The 20,041-nt window shown below is 69.6% G+C and overlaps 2 protein-coding genes across 3 annotated transcripts in view; one reads left to right on the forward strand and one right to left on the reverse strand.

Annotated features, from left to right (window-relative positions):
- Positions 1-1,197: 1,197 nt before the first annotated feature.
- RPS18 (ribosomal protein S18) lies at positions 1,198-5,057 on the reverse strand. The gene is made up of 6 exons (XM_006130627.5): positions 4,912-5,057; positions 2,854-2,952; positions 2,309-2,395; positions 2,051-2,152; positions 1,529-1,620; positions 1,198-1,312 (listed from the first exon to the last, which is right to left on the reverse strand). Exons 1-6 carry the CDS (start codon positions 4,912-4,914, stop codon positions 1,237-1,239), a joined length of 459 nt encoding a protein of 152 aa, XP_006130689.1. The 5' UTR covers positions 4,915-5,057; the 3' UTR covers positions 1,198-1,236.
- A 273-nt stretch (positions 5,058-5,330) lies between these two features.
- VPS52 (VPS52 subunit of GARP complex) overlaps positions 5,331-20,041 on the forward strand; it is a 43,230-nt gene continuing 28,519 nt past the window's right edge. The window contains exons 1-8 of one of the 2 annotated variants that reach the window (XM_089771550.1): positions 5,331-5,486; positions 6,153-6,237; positions 6,520-6,572; positions 6,648-6,723; positions 7,108-7,256; positions 7,585-7,760; positions 8,069-8,219; positions 8,345-8,445. In XM_089771550.1, coding sequence (XP_089627676.1) covers positions 5,418-5,486; positions 6,153-6,237; positions 6,520-6,572; positions 6,648-6,723; positions 7,108-7,256; positions 7,585-7,760; positions 8,069-8,219; positions 8,345-8,445 — 860 coding nt within the window. In that variant the 5' untranslated portion in view covers positions 5,331-5,417. The remainder of the gene's footprint in view (positions 5,487-6,152; positions 6,238-6,519; positions 6,573-6,647; positions 6,724-7,107; positions 7,257-7,584; positions 7,761-8,068; positions 8,220-8,344; positions 8,446-20,041) is intronic. The other variant, XM_075917449.2, reaches the window with a different exon arrangement.

Below are 20,041 nucleotides of genomic sequence, written 5' to 3' on the forward strand. Positions count from 1 at the left end.
ATGTTTTATGTAATGAGCTTAAAGAATTGTATGAGAATGGACGTCAACCAACTGTAACTCTGCCAGGTAGGCCCTTAATATTCATCGGGCAAACTGCTTGTGCCTGGATCTGGTGTCAAGACAGATCAGCAGGATCCCTGTGACTCAACATGAGCACGCTGTTGCTCTTAGGCGTAATTAGAATAGAGATTGCGCGATATAGGAAAATGTAACCAATGAATTAAAAGTGTATACTAGGAGCTTTGTATTAGGAGTTAGGCTGATACAACTCCTAGGGGATGTGCTAGTAAGAGTTTGGAATTTAATCATTTAGAGAGAACTTGCAGGCCCAACAGTTCCAGAATCCAGACCATGGAAGGGGGGCAGGGCTGTAAGACTCAGAGGCATCAAGGTAGCATAAATTGGGACCAATACAAAGCAGACCGATGGGAGGACATGAAAAACAAACAAACAAAAAATCCAAAGTCTGCTAGCACCTTAAAGACCAACAAAACACGTAGATGGCTGACAAGTGGACAGCCTTGGAACATTACGAAGTGCTGTTACAAACAAGACAGCCTTGAAATAGCACTGGGAGGGAGACCCCAACATACTGATGTCAGTGAAGAACTCCCAGATAAACAGATATTAAGCAGAACAGATGGTGATTAAGCACTGATGAAGCAAAATGCATAGACCTGCATGGACGGAAAGTCCTATCAAAGATGGAGCGTTTTGAACAAATCTCCGGGTGTCATGAAAATCGGAGCAGCCACCCAGACTGAGAAAAGGCCCCGATCCTCCCCCGCGCACGTAACCTGCCTGGCCAGTGAGTTAATGCGAACAAGACTGGTAACCCTAAGCAATGACAAGGTGTGGGGGCTTGTGTTTGAGGCAGAGACGGTTTCCTACTGTATTCTCAGTAAATGCAGCGTATTGCCTTCTCCCGAGAAAGATCCCCTGTGCTTCTTATAAGCATAAGAGGGGGGCTGTTTGCACAAGAATGTGGGGGGTTGTCAGAGCCCCCTCAGGCACGCTTCCAGACCTAGCACTGGGGCAGGCGCCCCTGCATGGCGGCATAGAACCCAAGCCAGCGTGATCTTTTCCCACCTCTGCGTCTCCCCACAGCCCTTCCACTCAGACCCTGACACGCCCCCCCCCATCTCTCCCTGCTGGAGTCACTGACTCCTAGCCCCCCCCACAGAGCGAAGCAGCAGCTGTGAGAATAGCACTTTATTGCAGACAGGGGGGCAAATTCTACTTCTTCTTGGAGACTCCGACGGTTCTGCCCCGGCGCCCAGTCGTCTTGGTGTGCTGACCTCGCACACGCAGCCTGAAAAGAGAGGGGGTGAGATGGGACCAGACCCCAGCCTGTCCTGCCCCCCAACCACCACTCCCAGTTCCAGCCATGACTCCCCAGGCTATGGATCCGCCCCCCAGCTCCGCATCATCCCATAACCCACCCCCACAGCCCACTTGCAAAGTCTGTGCCCAGTTCCCCTCCCCTTATCCAACTCAGCAGCCTGCTCTACCGCCACCCTCTCCGTACCCCCAGAAGTGGCGCAGGCCCCGATGTGCCCGGATTTTCTTTAGCCGCTCCAGGTCCTCGCGCAGTTTGTTGTCCAGCCCGTTGGCCAGAACCTGAGGGTGAGAGACGTGGGGGAGGGCAGGTGAGGAACAGCCAGACTGATCAGAGCCCAACTCCCCGCCTATGCCAGGGAGCAGCCCCGGCCGGCCAGAGCCAGGGGCCTGCAGGAGCAGCTTTGGGATAATCAACCCCTGAAGCATGATCACTGGAGAGCAGAGATGGGAGATCCCCGGCCGGTGTCAGCAGGAGCTAGTTCAGCCTGGATCATCAGCCCTGGATCGCCACTGAACTGACCCACAGCCGGGGCAGAGGGTGCCGCAAGCCAATCACGGGGACGTCTCCTCGCTCATGGACTGGGATACGCAGTGACTTGCGAGACTCCTAGCGCACCCAATGGGCTGGTGCCCCCAGCACACCCCAAGCTGCCTACGGAACCCCAGAGCAGCCCCTGCGGCTGGAACAAGCCCAGCCCCCCGCTCTCACCTGGCTGTATTTCCCGTCTTTGACGTCCTTCTGCCTGTTGAGGAACCAGTCGGGGATCTTGTACTGACGGGGGTTCTGCATGATGGTGATGACACGCTCCACCTGTGGGGGGCAGAGATGGGGTCACCCCGGAGCTACCCCACGGCTCTTCACCCCACCCAGCCTCCCTATCCCATTCCCTCCCAGACAGAGCTCAACCCCAGCCCCTCCATACCACTTTCACCCCGAAATGCCAGCTTCCCTTAGAGCCCCACTCACCTCGTCCTCCGTCAGCTCCCCAGCCCTCTTGGTCAGGTCAATGTCGGCTTTCCTCAGCACCACATGGGCGTAGCGCCGGCCCACGCCCTGGAAACGGGGGAGCGAAATGTCAGCATGGGCCACGGGCAGGGGCCCAGCATCCCCCCCAAAGCAGCTCCGTCTCAGACGCCGAACAGAGCGGAAGCCCCACCAGGATGGGAGAAGCTGCCACAAGGGGGGACAGCACAGACCTGGTTTAACCCCCCCGAACCCCCAGCCTCGCCTGCACCCCACGCAAGGAGATGGCTTTGTTCCCCACGCAGTGTGGGGATCACCCATGTCTACGGCTGCTTTTGGCCCTGGCCCCCTTGTCCGTCTCAGCCATGCAGCACCCTGCCTGCTCCGCCATGACGGGTCAGCCCTGGACCCCCAAGCACCCTGACAGGGGCTCACAGCAGAACCCCACCTCCCCGAGAAGAGCACCCCACGGGCAGGCTGAGGCACTCGGACACGTTCCCAGGGCAGCCGGCCGTGCTCCCCAGCGGCGGTACCCTGGCCCCCCTCACCTTGATAGCGGTGATGGCGAAGGCGATTTTCCGTCGCCCATCGATGTTTGTGTTGAGCACTCGCAGGATGTGCTGGAATTTCTCAGGGATCACAAGAGACTGGGGGGGGAATAGAGGGGTCAGCACTGGAGAGCTGGGCTCGCTCTAATACCCCTCCCCAATACGCCCCATCAACACCCCCGGCCGACCTTCCCAGTGGGGGCAGGCTGCCCACAAACCCCAGACCTCCCGGTGCTACCGACAGCACCCCCCAATATGTCCTGCTGCCTGGCCCCAGGCCCGCCTCCCCAGCAACCTCCCCACTCACCCGAACCCAGGCCCACCCAGCCTAGCCCCATGCCTCCCTGCCCCATACTTCCACCTGCATGGCCCAATCCCAGACCTAATGCCCCCTCACAGCCTCACCTGCCCTAACCAAGGCCTACACAGCCCCCATACTGCCCCCTGCCTAGCCCAGCCCCAGACCTACCCCTCCATATCCCCACGAGCATAGCCCGGCCCCAGGCCTACCCCTCCATATCCCCACGAGCATAGCCCGGCCCCAGGCCTACCCCTCCATATCCCCACGAGCATAGCCCGGCCCCAGGCCTACCCCTCCATATCCCCACGAGCATAGCCCGGCCCCATACCTACCCGACACCCCTACGCACATGGCCCAGCCCCAGACCTACCCCTGATACCCCCACGTGCATGGGGACGGACAAGGGGGCCAGGCCCCAGACCTACCCCCCCCATATCCCCACGAGCATAGCCCGGTCCCAGACCTACCCCCCCCATATCCCCACGAGCATAGCCCGGTCCCAGACCTACCCCCACGTACATGACCCAGCCCCAGACCTAGCCCCCCCATATCCCAACATGCATGGCCCAGCCCCATAACCACCCCTGACACCCCCACGTGCATGGCCCAGCCCCAGACCTACCCCTGACACCCCCACGTACATGGCCCAGCCCCAGACCTACCCCTGACACCCCCACGTGCATGGCCCAGCCCCAGACCTACCCCTGACACCCCCACGTACATGGCCCAGCCCCAGACCTACCCCTGACACCCCCACGTACATGGCCCAGCCCCAGACCTAGCCCCCCCATATCCCAACATGCATGGCCCGGCCCCAGACCTACCCCTGAAACCCCCACGTGCATGGCCCGGCCCCATACCTACCCGACACCCCTACGCGCATAGCCCGGCCCCATACCTACCCGACACCCCTACGCACATGGCCCAGCCCCAGACCTACCCCTGATACCCCCACGTGCATGGCCCGGCCCCAGACCTACCCCTGACACCCCCACGTGCATGGCCCGGCCCCAGACCTACCCCTGACACCCCCACGTGCATGGCCCGGCCCCATACCTACCCGACACCCCTACGCACATGGCCCAGCCCCAGACCTACCCCTGATACCCCCACGTGCATGGCCCGGCCCCAGACCTACCCCCGACACCCCCACGTGCATGGCCCGGCCCCAGACCTACCCCTGACACCCCCACGTGCATGGCCCGGCCCCAGACCTACCCCTGACACCCCCATGTGCATGGCCCGGCCCCAGACCTACCCCTGACACCCCCACGTGCATGGCCCGGCCCCAGACCTACCCCTGACACCCCCACGTGCATGGCCCGGCCCCAGACCTACCCCTGACACCCCCACGTGCATGGCCCGGCCCCAGACCTACCCCACTCCTCTCTAAGCGGCTCCGGCAGCAGCCAGCCCCCCTGGAGCCCCATAGCCCCTCCAGCAAGCAGAACGGACAAACCTCAGCCCCCCCACCCCCCAGACGAGCCAGCAGGCACCAGGCTCTGCCCCGCTGGGCCCATCCACTGCCCCCGGCCCGGCCCCCCGGGAGTCCCCAATTCGGGCCTCCCCGCCCTTCCCGGGGCGCGCTCGCGGGGCGGATGGACCCCGACTGGCGCCCCCGCCCCGGCCCCCCCGCGGGAAATGGGGGGCGCCCCACAGAGCCCCGGCCCCACCCTCACGGACGAGCCCCCCCCGGCCTGCCGGGGCCCCTCCCCGGGGCGGATGAACCGAGATTCCCCCAGCCCCCCCGCACTCACCATGGCGGAGACTTCACGCTCCAGTCTCGCCCCAGCCGGAAGAGGGAGCGGAAGTGACGTGCAGCCTCTTATACAAGCTCCCGCCCACTAGAGGCAGATAAGCTTCCGGTCAGGGCAAGACAGCTTCCGGCAGAAAACCAGACTTCCGTGTCCTCCCCGTAGTCCTTCCGGTCAGCCTCACACGGAGTGCCAGTAAATTAGCCCCTTCCACGCTGTGCAACAATCAGTCCCGTCCGGGTATGAAACCTGACCCATGACACATGGTTCCTAGGGCGTTATGTCCCTCCGTTCCCCTGGGGCTGACTCCCTTTAACTCCAGGGGGGATTTTCATAAGTAATCACCCGCTTCCGTGCCCTGGGGGGGCTTTATTACCCCCATTTCCGGTACGACCCCGCCCCATCCGGTGCATCATGGGAGTTGTAGTTTTTCAAGGCGCGCGGCCGGAAGTGAGCCCTTGGAGACCCGGAAGCGGCGGTAGCGAAGGAAGCGTGAGGAGGGGGGGACGATGACGGCGCTGGGGCCCGACGAGGAGTTGGGGCTGCGGGCCGCCGAGATGGAAGACGAGGAGGGCTTGGTGAGGTGCCCCCCCCGCCCGACTTCCGGTCCCCCGACACCCACTTCCGGTCCATGCAAAATTGGCCCGGGGGGGAACCGCCCCCCCGGGCTCCAAACTGCTCCCCCCGCCTGCGGGCGCTTTTCTGTGAACTTTGACCCCCGACCCCGTGACCTCCAGACCTAGGTGCGCCCTGACCCCAGCATGACCCCTCCATCCCCACTCTGCTCTCCCCTCCCTGTTGTGTGACCCCTGACCTAGTAACCTCTGACCCCCCTGGTGCCCTGACCTTTGACCCCACCCCTTGCACTGGCCCCCCTCCCTGTGCTCCCCCAGCCCTGACGCGGGGACTGGCAGACTCACCCGGGGGGGGCTGCCGGCTCCCCCCCCGGTGGCCCCTGGTGAGTGCGACTGTCCCGCGCCCCCTCCCAGGCGCAGCCCACCCGGCGGTGAGCTGGGAGCCGAGGCAGCGCCAAGCCTGGCTCCTGCCGCTCCCCTGCAAGGGGCGGAGCTGCTGGCCTGGCCGGGCCCCCAACTCCCTAGAGACGGTGTGATGTACCGTGTGACCCCTAGCCCACACCCCGTAACTCGGAGCCCTGTATCGCAGCCTCTGGCCTGCGCTGTGCCTGCCCATGCCCCCGCAGTCCCCCCGGCCCCCTACGTAACAGCCTGACCTGCTCTCCCTAGGGGTGTGGCGAGGAGCAGTCGCTGCAGCTGAACTTGGGGGACCTGGACCTCACCTCTGATGAGTTCATCCTGGATGAAGTGGACAGTAAGTGCTGGGGCAGGGAGCGTACGCAGCCAATGGGGGGCAGGCAAGTGATCTGTGGAAGTGCGGGGGGGAGGCATGAGGTGGGGATCTGAGAGGGAACAGGGGAGGTTGGAAGAGCACTGAGAGGTGGGGGGGAAGCCGTGAGGTGGGGGACACCAGGAGTAGTTTGGGCCTATGAGGGGATTGGAGGAGGGTGGGGGAATGCAGGGAGGTGGGGCACTATGGGGAGGCAGGTTTTGGGGAGCACTGTTGTGGGTACTGACCCAGTCTGCCCTCCCGCAGTTCACATCCAAGCCAACCTGGAGGACTCCCTGGTTCAGGAGGCGCTGAAGACTGTAAGTCCCCCCTCCACCCCCGGGCCAGGGCCCAGCTGCCCTGCCCCAGCTGGTGACTGACCCCTCTCTCCCCAGGGCGTGGACCTGCGGCAGTACTCCAAGCAGGTGGAGCTCGAGCTGCGACACATCGAACATGCCTCCATCAAGGACTGTATCCTGCCCCCCCGCTCTCCGGGCACCGGGCAGGGAGGACCCAATGTCGGGGAAGGTCCTTGCACCAGGCAGAAAACAGGGCCTGGTTTACGTGCAGGAATGATGGAGGGCAGGGGTGTGACCTCCCGCATCGCAGTCCCCATGTGCACGCAGCCCTCGTGTGCACATAGCCATACTTCATAACACCCTGGCGCGGGCCGGGGCGAGTCCCAGGGTCAAACCTCTCCCAGAGATTCCACATCCGCACTTCCAGCTGTACCGCTGTATTGGCTGGGGTGTCTCTCTCCGTGTCAGTGCAGAGGGGTGTCCAAGGGCAGCCCCCTCCCCAGAGCCTTCCTGCTGCCTGCACCCCCATTTCCTTAGCCGCCCGTGTGTCCTGCAGACATCAAGGAAAGCAAGAACATCACTTCCCTGCACAACCAGATCACAGCCTGTGACGCCATCCTGGAGGTGAGCCCCCCGCCCCCGGGTTCCCCCTTTCCTCTTGGGAAGCCCCGCCCCCAGGTCTCGGCCTGTGACGCCATCCTGGAGGTGAGCCCCCCTGCTCCTAGGTATCCCCCCATCCCCAGGTCTGTGATGCCATCCTGGAGGTGAGCCCCCCTGCTCCTAGGTATCCCCCCATCCCCAGGTCTGTGATGCCATCCTGGAGGTGAGCCCCCCTGCTCCTAGGTATCCCCCCATCCCCAGGTCTGTGATGCCATTCCAGAGGTGAGCCCCCCGCCCCAGGGTCCCCCAACAACATCCTGATGCCCCCCCGACTCGCCCCAGCCCCCCCGATCACCGTCTGCAGCCTTGGCCCCTGTGCCCCCTTGCTGGGAGGAGGGGGCTGCGAGTCTGACGGCTCCGCTCCCGCCCCCAGCGCATGGAACAGATGCTGAGCTCCTTCCAGTGCGACCTGAGCAGCATCAGCTGCGAGATCCAGACGCTGCAGGAGCAGTCAGTGGCCATGAACCTGCGGCTCAAGAACCGCCAGGCTGTGCGCAGCCAGCTCAGCCAGCTGGTGGACGAGCTGGTGGTGCCGGCCACCATGCTCAGGTGGGGGCAGGGGCTGGGAGCCGGCTGCTGTGGTCAGGTGGGGCAGGAGCTGGGGTTGGTCGTGCTCAGGTGGGGGCAGGGCTGGGGGCTGGCTGCTTGGTCAGGTGGGAGGAGGGCTCCTTGAAGGGACAGGCTGGGGCCAGCTGCAGCTATTGGGGAAATGGGAGTCATGGATTGGACACCTTGGGGAAGGCCAGATGTGGGGGGTCTGGAGAGCTGGCCACAACCGTGGAGGGGGTGTCTCTGGGCAGAGCACTCAGGCTGGGGAGGTGTGACCCTGGGGTGCCCGTCTCCCTGCCCCCCTCCAGCACCATCCTGGAGGCTCCAGTGACGGAGCAGGAGTTCCTGGAGCAGCTGCACGAACTCAACAACAAGATCAACTATGTGAAGGAGCAGGCCTTCCGCGAGACCATGGCCTGCGCCGACGTGCACCACGTGCTGGACCGGCTCAAGGTCAAGGTGAGGCTGGGAGGGTCTGCGCTCACATGCATGTTGTGGGCAGCCAGGGGGAGGGGGTCACTGAGCTCTGCCCACCCTCTGGTCTGTGACCCCCCCCCCCCTTGTGCCCCCCTCCACCCTTGCAGGCTGTGACCAAGATCCGGGAGTTCGTCCTGCAGAAAATCTACTCCTTCCGCAAGCCCATGACCAATTACCAGATCCCCCAGAACGCCCTGCTTAAGTACAGGTCAGCTGGGGGGGAGACAGGGATCCCCCAGAACGCCCTGCTTAAGTACAGGTCAGCTGGGGGGGGACAGGGATCCCCCAGAACGCCCTGCTTAAGTACAGGTCAGCTGGGGGGGACAGGGATCCCCCAGAACGCCCTGCTTAAGTACAGGTCAGCTGGGGGGGAGACAGGGATCCCCCAGAACGCCCTGCTTAAGTACAGGTCAGCTGGGGGGGGGACAGGGATCCCCCAGAACGCCCTGCTTAAGTACAGGTCAGCTGGGGGGGGGACAGGGATCCCCCAGAACGCCCTGCTTAAGTACAGGTCAGCTGGGGGAGGACAGGGATCCCCCAGAACGCCCTGCTTAAGTACAGGTCAGCTGGGGGGGGGACAGGGATCCCCCAGAACGCCCTGCTTAAGTACAGGTCAGCTGGGGGGGACAGGGATCCCCCAGAACACCCTGCTTAAGTACAGGTCAGCTGGGGGGGAGACAGGGATCCCCCAGAACGCCCTGCTTAAGTACAGGTCAGCTGGGGGAGGACAGGGATCCCCCAGAACGCCCTGCTTAAGTACAGGTCAGCTGGGGAGGGGGGACAGGGATCCCCCAGAACGCCCTGCTTAAGTACAGGTCAGCTGGGGGGGAGACAGGGATCCCCGAGAACGCCCTGCTTAAGTACAGGTCAGCTGGGGGGGGACAGGGATCCCCCAGAACGCCTTGCTCCAGTACAGGATGACTGGGGGGATAGACATAGGGTTGCCAGGTGTCCAGTTTGGAACCGGACTGTCCAGTATTTGAGCTTTCTGTTCGGGAAACAAAATTAAAAAAAAAAAGAGAAACTAGAACGTGGGTATTTTCTACATTCGAAGTCACGCAGATTGTGATGTAGTGTCAAGTGTGTCTGCTATGTTTGTTGAAACCATCGGCAACCCTAGATAGACAAGTATCCCCCAGAATGCCTTGCTGCAATATGGAGGGATTGGGAGGTACCCGGGAATCTCACAGAACGCCTTGTTCCGTGTCATGTTAACCAACGGGAGGCTTGCCTCTTGCTCCCTGGCAGGCGGGCAGGTCCCCAGGCAGGTCCCCAGGCAGGTCCCTCGGCAGGCGGGCGGTTCCATTGGCAGGTCCCCAGGCAGGTCCCCAGGCAGGTCCCCGGCTGGCGGGCAGGTCCCCAGGCAGGTCCCCAGGCAGGTCCCCCGGCAGGTCCCCAGGCAGGTCCCCAGGCAGGTCCCCAGGCAGGTCCCCGGCTGGCGGGCAGGTCCCCAGGCAGGTCCCCCGGCAGGTCCCCAGGCAGGTCCCCAGGCAGGTCCCCGGCTGGCGGGCGGTTCCATTGGCAGGTCCCCAGGCCGGTCCCCTGGCTGGCGGGCGGTTCCATTGGCAGGTCCCCAGGCCGGTCCCCTGGCTGGCGGGCAGTCCCATTGGCAGGCAGGTCCCCAGGCAGGTCCCCGGCTGGCGGGCGGTTCCGCGGGCAGGTCCCCAGGCAGGTCCCCAGGCCGGTCCCCGGCTGGCGGGCGGTTCCATTGGCAGGTCCCCAGGCAGGTCCCCAGGCAGGTCCCCAGGCAGGTCCCCGGCTGGCGGGCGGTTCCATTGGCAGGTCCCCAGGCAGGTCCCCTGGCTGGCGGGCGGTTCCATTGGCAGGTCCCCAGGCCGGTCCCCGGCTGGCGGGCGGTTCCATTGGCAGGTCCCCAGGCAGGCCCCCGGCTGGCGGGCGGTTCCATTGGCAGGTCCCCAGGCAGGTCCCCGGCTGGCGGGCGGTTCCATTGGCAGGTCCCCAGGCAGGTCCCTGGCTGGCGGGCGGTTCCATTGGCAGGTCCCCAGGCCGGTCCCCGGCTGGCGGGCGGTTCCATTGGCAGGTCCCCAGGCCGGTCCCCTGGCTGGCGGGCGGTTCCATTGGCAGGTCCCCAGGCCGGTCCCCGGCTGGCGGGCGGTTCCATTGGCAGGTCCCCAGGCCGGTCCCCGGCTGGCGGGCGGTTCCATTGGCAGGTCCCCAGGCAGGTCCCCGGCTGGCGGGCGGTTCCATTGGCAGGTCCCCAGGCAGGTCCCCGGCTGGCGGGCGGTTCCATTGGCAGGTCCCCAGGCAGGTCCCCGGCTGGCGGGCGGTTCCATTGGCAGGTCCCCAGGCAGGTCCCCGGCTGGCGGGCGGTTCCATTGGCAGGTCCCCAGGCCGGTCCCCGGCTGGCGGGCGGTTCCATTGGCAGGTCCCCAGGCAGGTCCCCTGGCTGGCGGGCGGTTCCATTGGCAGGTCCCCAGGCCGGTCCCCGGCTGGCGGGCGGTTCCATTGGCAGGTCCCCAGGCCGGTCCCCGGCTGGCGGGCGGTTCCATTGGCAGGTCCCCAGGCAGGTCCCCGGCTGGCGGGCGGTTCCATTGGCAGGTCCCCAGGCAGGTCCCCGGCTGGCGGGCGGTTCCATTGGCAGGTCCCCAGGCAGGTCCCCGGCTGGCGGGCGGTTCCATTGGCAGGTCCCCAGGCAGGTCCCCGGCTGGCGGGCGGTTCCATTGGCAGGTCCCCAGGCAGGTCCCCTGGCTGGCGGGCGGTTCCATTGGCAGGTCCCCAGGCCGGTCCCCGGCTGGCGGGCGGTTCCATTGGCAGGTCCCCAGGCAGGTCCCCGGCTGGCGGGCGGTTCCATTGGCAGGTCCCCAGGCCGGTCCCCGGCTGGCGGGCGGTTCCATTGGCAGGTCCCCAGGCAGGTCCCCTGGCTGGCGGGCGGTTCCATTGGCAGGTCCCCAGGCAGGTCCCCGGCTGGCGGGCGGTTCCATTGGCAGGTCCCCAGGCAGGTCCCCCGGCTGGCGGGCGGTTCCATTGGCAGGTCCCCAGGCAGGTCCCCAGGCAGGTCCCCAGGCCGGTCCCCGGCTGGCGGGCGGTTCCATTGGCAGGTCCCCAGGCCGGTCCCCGGCTGGCGGGCGGTTCCATTGGCAGGTCCCCAGGCAGGTCCCCAGGCAGGTCCCCGGCTGGCGGGCGGTTCCATTGGCAGGTCCCCAGGCCGGTCCCCGGCTGGCGGGCGGTTCCATTGGCAGGTCCCCAGGCCGGTCCCTGGCTGGCGGGCGGTTCCATTGGCAGGTCCCCAGGCAGGTCCCCGGCTGGCGGGCGGTTCCGCGGGCAGGTCCCCAGGCAGGTCCCCGGCTGGCGGGCGGTTCCATTGGCAGGTCCCCAGGCAGGTCCCCTGGCTGGCGGGCGGTTCCATTGGCAGGTCCCCAGGCAGGTCCCCGGCTGGCGGGCGGTTCCATTGGCAGGTCCCCAGGCAGGTCCCCGGCTGGCGGGCGGTTCCATTGGCAGGTCCCCAGGCAGGTCCCCGGCTGGCGGGCGGTTCCATTGGCAGGTCCCCAGGCAGGCCCCCGGCTGGCGGGCGGTTCCATTGGCAGGTCCCCAGGCCGGTCCCCTGGCTGGCGGGCGGTTCCATTGGCAGGTCCCCAGGCAGGTCCCCGGCTGGCGGGCGGTTCCATTGGCAGGTCCCCAGGCCGGTCCCCGGCTGGCGGGCGGTTCCATTGGCAGGTCCCCAGGCCGGTCCCCGGCTGGCGGGCGGTTCCATTGGCAGGTCCCCAGGCAGGCCCCCGGCTGGCGGGCGGTTCCATTGGCAGGTCCCCAGGCAGGCCCCCGGCTGGCGGGCGGTTCCATTGGCAGGTCCCCAGGCAGGTCCCCAGGCAGGTCCCCAGGCCGGTCCCCGGCTGGCGGGCGGTTCCATTGGCAGGTCCCCAGGCAGGTCCCCGGCTGGCGGGCGGTTCCATTGGCAGGTCCCCAGGCAGGTCCCCGGCTGGCGGGCGGTTCCATTGGCAGGTCCCCAGGCAGGTCCCCGGCTGGCGGGCGGTTCCATTGGCAGGTCCCCAGGCAGGCCCCCGGCTGGCGGGCGGTTCCATTGGCAGGTCCCCAGGCCGGTCCCCAGGCAGGCCCCCGGCTGGCGGGCGGTTCCATTGGCAGGTCCCCAGGCAGGTCCCCAGGCAGGCCCCCGGCTGGCGGGCGGTTCCATTGGCAGGTCCCCAGGCCGGTCCCCTGGCTGGCGGGCGGTTCCATTGGCAGGTCCCCAGGCCGGTCCCCGGCTGGCAGGCGGTTCCATTGGCAGGTCCCCAGGCCGGTCCCCGGCTGGCGGGCGGTTCCATTGGCAGGTCCCCAGGCCGGTCCCCGGCTGGCAGGCGGTTCCATTGGCAGGTCCCCAGGCCGGTCCCCTGGCTGGCGGGCGGTTCCATTGGCAGGTCCCCAGGCAGGTCCCCTGGCTGGCGGGCGGTTCCATTGGCAGGTCCCCAGGCCGGTCCCCGGCTGGCGGGCGGTTCCATTGGCAGGTCCCCAGGCAGGTCCCCGGCTGGCGGGCGGTTCCATTGGCAGGTCCCCAGGCCGGTCCCTGGCTGGCGGGCGGTTCCATTGGCAGGTCCCCAGGCCGGTCCCCTGGCTGGCGGGCGGTTCCATTGGCAGGTCCCCAGGCAGGTCCCCGGCTGGCGGGCGGTTCCATTGGCAGGTCCCCAGACCGGTCCCCGGCTGGCGGGCGGTTCCATTGGCAGGTCCCCAGGCAGGTCCCCGGCTGGCGGGCGGTTCCATTGGCAGGTCCCCAGGCAGGTCCCCGGCTGGCGGGCGGTTCCATTGGCAGGTCCCCAGGCAGGCCCCCGGCTGGCGGGCGGTTCCATTGGCAGGTCCCCAGGCAGGTCCCCGGCTGGCGGGCGGTTCCATTGGCAGGTCCCCAGGCCGGTCCCCGGCTGGCGGGCGGTTCCATTGGCAGGTCCCCAGGCAGGTCCCCAGGCCGGTCCCCGGCTGGCGGGCGGTTCCATTGGCAGGTCCCCAGGCAGGTCCCCAGGCCGGTCCCCGGCTGGCGGGCGGTTCCATTGGCAGGTCCCCAGGCAGGTCCCCAGGCCGGTCCCCTGGCTGGCGGGCGGTTCCATTGGCAGGTCCCCAGGCCGGTCCCCTGGCTGGCGGGCGGTTCCATTGGCAGGTCCCCAGGCCGGTCCCCGGCTGGCGGGCGGTTCCATTGGCAGGTCCCCAGGCCGGTCCCCGGCTGGCGGGCGGTTCCATTGGCAGGTCCCCAGGCAGGCCCCCGGCTGGCGGGCGGTTCCATTGGCAGGTCCCCAGGCAGGTCCCCGGCTGGCGGGCGGTTCCATTGGCAGGTCCCCAGGCAGGTCCCCGGCTGGCGGGCGGTTCCATTGGCAGGTCCCCAGGCAGGTCCCCTGGCTGGCGGGCGGTTCCATTGGCAGGTCCCCAGGCAGGCCCCCGGCTGGCGGGCGGTTCCATTGGCAGGTCCCCAGGCCGGTCCCTGGCTGGCGGGCGGTTCCATTGGCAGGTCCCCAGGCCGGTCCCCGGCTGGCGGGCGGTTCCATTGGCAGGTCCCCAGGCCGGTCCCCGGCTGGCGGGCGGTTCCATTGGCAGGTCCCCAGGCAGGTCCCCGGCTGGCGGGCGGTTCCATTGGCAGGTCCCCAGGCCGGTCCCCGGCTGGCGGGCGGTTCCATTGGCAGGTCCCCAGGCCGGTCCCCGGCTGGCGGGCGGTTCCATTGGCAGGTCCCCAGGCAGGTCCCCGGCTGGCGGGCGGTTCCATTGGCAGGTCCCCAGGCAGGTCCCCGGCTGGCGGGCGGTTCCATTGGCAGGTCCCCAGGCAGGCCCCCGGCTGGCGGGCGGTTCCATTGGCAGGTCCCCAGGCAGGTCCCCGGCTGGCGGGCGGTTCCATTGGCAGGTCCCCAGGCCGGTCCCCGGCTGGCGGGCGGTTCCATTGGCAGGTCCCCAGGCAGGTCCCCAGGCCGGTCCCCGGCTGGCGGGCGGTTCCATTGGCAGGTCCCCAGGCAGGTCCCCAGGCCGGTCCCCGGCTGGCGGGCGGTTCCATTGGCAGGTCCCCAGGCAGGTCCCCAGGCCGGTCCCCGGCTGGCGGGCGGTTCCATTGGCAGGTCCCCAGGCAGGCCCCCGGCTGGCGGGCGGTTCCATTGGCAGGTCCCCAGGCAGGTCCCCGGCTGGCGGGCGGTTCCATTGGCAGGTCCCCAGGCAGGTCCCCGGCTGGCGGGCGGTTCCATTGGCAGGTCCCCAGGCAGGTCCCCAGGCTGGCGGGCGGTTCCATTGGCAGGTCCCCAGGCCGGTCCCCGGCTGGCGGGCGGTTCCATTGGCAGGTCCCCAGGCAGGTCCCCTGGCTGGCGGGCGGTTCCATTGGCAGGTCCCCAGGCAGGCCCCCGGCTGGCGGGCGGTTCCATTGGCAGGTCCCCAGGCCGGTCCCCGGCTGGCGGGCGGTTCCATTGGCAGGTCCCCAGGCCGGTCCCTGGCTGGCGGGCGGTTCCATTGGCAGGTCCCCAGGCCGGTCCCCGGCTGGCGGGCGGTTCCATTGGCAGGTCCCCAGGCAGGTCCCCGGCTGGCGGGCGGTTCCATTGGCAGGTCCCCAGGCAGGTCCCCGGCTGGCGGGCGGTTCCATTGGCAGGTCCCCAGGCAGGTCCCCGGCTGGCGGGCAGTCCCATTGGCAGGTCCCCAGGCAGGTCCCCGGCTGGCGGGCGGTTCCATTGGCAGGTCCCCAGGCCGGTCCCCCGGCTGGCGGGCGGTTCCATTGGCAGGTCCCCAGGCAGGTCCCCGGCTGGCGGGCGGTTCCATTGGCAGGTCCCCAGGCAGGTCCCCGGCTGGCGGGCGGTTCCATTGGCAGGTCCCCAGGCAGGTCCCCGGCTGGCGGGCGGTTCCATTGGCAGGTCCCCAGGCAGGTCCCCGGCTGGCGGGCGGTTCCATTGGCAGGTCCCCAGGCAGGTCCCCTGGCTGGCGGGCGGTTCCATTGGCAGGTCCCCAGGCCGGTCCCCGGCTGGCGGGCGGTTCCATTGGCAGGTCCCCAGGCAGGTCCCCGGCTGGCGGGCGGTTCCATTGGCAGGTCCCCAGGCCGGTCCCCTGGCTGGCGGGCGGTTCCATTGGCAGGTCCCCAGGCCGGTCCCCTGGCTGGCGGGCGGTTCCATTGGCAGGTCCCCAGGCCGGTCCCCGGCTGGCGGGCGGTTCCATTGGCAGGTCCCCAGGCAGGCCCCCGGCTGGCGGGCGGTTCCATTGGCAGGTCCCCAGGCAGGTCCCCGGCTGGCGGGCGGTTCCATTGGCAGGTCCCCAGGCCGGTCCCCGGCTGGCGGGCGGTTCCATTGGCAGGTCCCCAGGCCGGTCCCCCGGCTGGCGGGCGGTTCCATTGGCAGGTCCCCAGGCAGGTCCCCAGGCCGGTCCCCGGCTGGCGGGCGGTTCCATTGGCAGGTCCCCAGGCAGGTCCCCAGGCCGGTCCCCGGCTGGCGGGCGGTTCCATTGGCAGGTCCCCAGGCAGGTCCCCAGGCCGGTCCCCTGGCTGGCGGGCGGTTCCATTGGCAGGTCCCCAGGCCGGTCCCCTGGCTGGCGGGCGGTTCCATTGGCAGGTCCCCAGGCAGGTCCCCAGGCAGGTCCCCGGCTGGCGGGCGGTTCCATTGGCAGGTCCCCAGGCAGGCCCCCGGCTGGCGGGCGGTTCCATTGGCAGGTCCCCAGGCAGGCCCCCGGCTGGCGGGCGGTTCCATTGGCAGGTCCCCAGGCCGGTCCCCGGCTGGCGGGCGGTTCCATTGGCAGGTCCCCAGGCCGGTCCCCTGGCTGGCGGGCGGTTCCATTGGCAGGTCCCCAGGCCGGTCCCCGGCTGGCGGGCGGTTCCATTGGCAGGTCCCCAGGCAGGTCCCCGGCTGGCGGGCGGTTCCATTGGCAGGTCCCCAGGCAGGTCCCCAGGCTGGCGGGCGGTTCCATTGGCAGGTCCCCAGGCCGGTCCCCGGCTGGCGGGCGGTTCCATTGGCAGGTCCCCAGGCAGGTCCCCTGGCTGGCGGGCGGTTCCATTGGCAGGTCCCCAGGCAGGCCCCCGGCTGGCGGGCGGTTCCATTGGCAGGTCCCCAGGCCGGTCCCCGGCTGGCGGGCGGTTCCATTGGCAGGTCCCCAGGCCGGTCCCTGGCTGGCGGGCGGTTCCATTGGCAGGTCCCCAGGCCGGTCCCCGGCTGGCGGGCGGTTCCATTGGCAGGTCCCCAGGCAGGTCCCCGGCTGGCGGGCGGTTCCATTGGCAGGTCCCCAGGCAGGTCCCCGGCTGGCGGGCGGTTCCATTGGCAGGTCCCCAGGCAGGTCCCCGGCTGGCGGGCAGTCCCATTGGCAGGTCCCCAGGCAGGTCCCCGGCTGGCGGGCGGTTCCATTGGCAGGTCCCCAGGCCGGTCCCCCGGCTGGCGGGCGGTTCCATTGGCAGGTCCCCAGGCAGGTCCCCGGCTGGCGGGCGGTTCCATTGGCAGGTCCCCAGGCAGGTCCCCGGCTGGCGGGCGGTTCCATTGGCAGGTCCCCAGGCAGGTCCCCGGCTGGCGGGCGGTTCCATTGGCAGGTCCCCAGGCAGGTCCCCGGCTGGCGGGCGGTTCCATTGGCAGGTCCCCAGGCAGGTCCCCTGGCTGGCGGGCGGTTCCATTGGCAGGTCCCCAGGCCGGTCCCCGGCTGGCGGGCGGTTCCATTGGCAGGTCCCCAGGCAGGTCCCCGGCTGGCGGGCGGTTCCATTGGCAGGTCCCCAGGCCGGTCCCCTGGCTGGCGGGCGGTTCCATTGGCAGGTCCCCAGGCCGGTCCCCTGGCTGGCGGGCGGTTCCATTGGCAGGTCCCCAGGCCGGTCCCCGGCTGGCGGGCGGTTCCATTGGCAGGTCCCCAGGCAGGCCCCCGGCTGGCGGGCGGTTCCATTGGCAGGTCCCCAGGCAGGTCCCCGGCTGGCGGGCGGTTCCATTGGCAGGTCCCCAGGCCGGTCCCCGGCTGGCGGGCGGTTCCATTGGCAGGTCCCCAGGCCGGTCCCCCGGCTGGCGGGCGGTTCCATTGGCAGGTCCCCAGGCAGGTCCCCAGGCCGGTCCCCGGCTGGCGGGCGGTTCCATTGGCAGGTCCCCAGGCAGGTCCCCAGGCCGGTCCCCGGCTGGCGGGCGGTTCCATTGGCAGGTCCCCAGGCAGGTCCCCAGGCCGGTCCCCTGGCTGGCGGGCGGTTCCATTGGCAGGTCCCCAGGCCGGTCCCCTGGCTGGCGGGCGGTTCCATTGGCAGGTCCCCAGGCAGGTCCCCAGGCAGGTCCCCGGCTGGCGGGCGGTTCCATTGGCAGGTCCCCAGGCAGGCCCCCGGCTGGCGGGCGGTTCCATTGGCAGGTCCCCAGGCAGGCCCCCGGCTGGCGGGCGGTTCCATTGGCAGGTCCCCAGGCAGGTCCCCGGCTGGCGGGCGGTTCCATTGGCAGGTCCCCAGGCAGGCCCCCGGCTGGCGGGCGGTTCCATTGGCAGGTCCCCAGGCAGGTCCCCGGCTGGCGGGCGGTTCCATTGGCAGGTCCCCAGGCAGGCCCCCGGCTGGCGGGCGGTTCCATTGGCAGGTCCCCAGGCAGGTCCCCGGCTGGCGGGCGGTTCCATTGGCAGGTCCCCAGGCAGGTCCCCTGGCTGGCGGGCGGTTCCATTGGCAGGTCCCCAGGCAGGTCCCCGGCTGGCGGGCGGTTCCATTGGCAGGTCCCCAGGCAGGTCCCCGGCTGGCGGGCGGTTCCATTGGCAGGTCCCCAGGCAGGTCCCCAGGCTGGCGGGCGGTTCCATTGGCAGGTCCCCAGGCAGGCCCCGGCTGGCGGGCGGTTCCATTGGCAGGTCCCCAGGCAGGTCCCCCGGCTGGCGGGCGGTTCCATTGGCAGGACCCCAGGCCGGTCCCCGGCTGGCGGGCGGTTCCATTGGCAGGTCCCCAGGCCGGTCCCCGGCTGGCGGGCGGTTCCATTGGCAGGTCCCCAGGCCGGTCCCCGGCTGGCGGGCGGTTCCATTGGCAGGTCCCCAGGCCGGTCCCCGGCTGGCGGGCGGTTCCATTGGCAGGTCCCCAGGCCGGTCCCCGGCTGGCGGGCGGTTCCATTGGCAGGTCCCCAGGCAGGCCCCCGGCTGGCGGGCGGTTCCATTGGCAGGTCCCCAGGCAGGCCCCCGGCTGGCGGGCGGTTCCATTGGCAGGTCCCCAGGCCGGTCCCCGGCTGGCGGGCGGTTCCATTGGCAGGTCCCCAGGCCGGTCCCCGGCTGGCGGGCGGTTCCATTGGCAGGTCCCCAGGCAGGTCCCCAGGCAGGTCCCCGGCTGGCGGGCGGTTCCATTGGCAGGTCCCCAGGCAGGCCCCCGGCTGGCGGGCGGTTCCATTGGCAGGTCCCCAGGCAGGTCCCCGGCTGGCGGGCGGTTCCATTGGCAGGTCCCCAGGCAGGCCCCCGGCTGGCGGGCGGTTCCATTGGCAGGTCCCCAGGCCGGTCCCCGGCTGGCGGGCGGTTCCATTGGCAGGTCCCCAGGCAGGTCCCCGGCTGGCGGGCGGTTCCATTGGCAGGTCCCCAGGCAGGTCCCCGGCTGGCGGGCGGTTCCATTGGCAGGTCCCCAGGCCGGTCCCCGGCTGGCGGGCGGTTCCATTGGCAGGTCCCCAGGCCGGTCCCCGGCTGGCGGGCGGTTCCATTGGCAGGTCCCCAGGCAGGTCCCCGGCTGGCGGGCGGTTCCATTGGCAGGTCCCCAGGCCGGTCCCCGGCTGGCGGGAGGTTCCATTGGCAGGTCCCCAGGCAGGTCCCCGGCTGGCGGGCGGTTCCATTGGCAGGTCCCCAGGCAGGTCCCCTGGCTGGCGGGCGGTTCCATTGGCAGGTCCCCAGGCAGGCCCCCGGCTGGCGGGCGGTTCCATTGGCAGGTCCCCAGGCAGGTCCCCTGGCTGGCGGGCGGTTCCATTGGCAGGTCCCCAGGCCGGTCCCCGGCTGGCGGGCGGTTCCATTGGCAGGTCCCCAGGCAGGTCCCCAGGCCGGTCCCCGGCTGGCGGGCGGTTCCGCAGGCAGGTCCCCAGGCAGGTCCCCAGGCCGGTCCCCGGCTGGTGGGCGGTTCCGCGGGCAGGTCCCCAGGCAGGTCCCCGGGCAGGTCCCCAGGCCGGTCCCCGGCTGGCGGGCGGTTCCATTGGCAGGTCCCCAGGCCGGTCCCCGGCTGGCGGGCGGTTCCGCGGGCAGGTCCCCAGGCAGGCCCCCGGCTGGCGGGCGGTTCCGCGGGCAGGTCCCCAGGCAGGCCCCCGGCTGGCGGGCGGTTCCATTGGCAGGTCCCCAGGCCGGTCCCCGGCTGGCGGGCGGTTCCATTGGCAGGTCCCCAGGCCGGTCCCCGGCTGGCGGGCGGTTCCATTGGCAGGTCCCCAGGCAGGTCCCCGGCTGGCGGGCGGTTCCATTGGCAGGTCCCCAGGCAGGCCCCCGGCTGGCGGGCGGTTCCATTGGCAGGTCCCCAGGCCGGTCCCCGGCTGGCGGGCGGTTCCATTGGCAGGTCCCCAGGCAGGCCCCCGGCTGGCGGGCGGTTCCATTGGCAGGTCCCCAGGCAGGTCCCCTGGCTGGCGGGCGGTTCCATTGGCAGGTCCCCAGGCAGGCCCCCGGCTGGCGGGCGGTTCCATTGGCAGGTCCCCAGGCAGGTCCCCTGGCTGGCGGGCGGTTCCATTGGCAGGTCCCCAGGCCGGTCCCCTGGCTGGCGGGCAGTCCCATTGGCAGGTCCCCAGGCCGGTCCCCGGCTGGCGGGCGGTTCCATTGGCAGGTCCCCAGGCAGGTCCCCAGGCAGGTCCCCAGGCCGGTCCCCGGCTGGCGGGCGGTTCCATTGGCAGGTCCCCAGGCAGGTCCCCAGGCCGGTCCCCGGCTGGCGGGCGGTTCCATTGGCAGGTCCCCAGGCAGGTCCCCAGGCAGGTCCCCAGGCCGGTCCCCGG

Source organism: Pelodiscus sinensis, chromosome 19 (assembly GCF_052426305.1).
Source record: "Pelodiscus sinensis isolate ZL-2025 chromosome 19, ASM5242630v1, whole genome shotgun sequence".
NCBI classification, from domain to species: domain Eukaryota; kingdom Metazoa; phylum Chordata; order Testudines; family Trionychidae; genus Pelodiscus; species Pelodiscus sinensis.

What these genes read in the sequence shown, in the direction of transcription:
- RPS18 (XM_006130627.5), bottom strand. An exon ending in GGGAGCTGACGGAGGACGAG is followed by an intron (nt 2,153 to 2,308) that starts GTGAGTGGGGCT and finishes TGCCCCCCACAG; the next exon opens with GTGGAGCGTGTCATCACCAT. An exon ending in GGCCTGCGCCACTTCTGGGG is followed by an intron (nt 1,313 to 1,528) that starts GTACGGAGAGGG and finishes CTCTCTTTTCAG; the next exon opens with GCTGCGTGTGCGAGGTCAGC.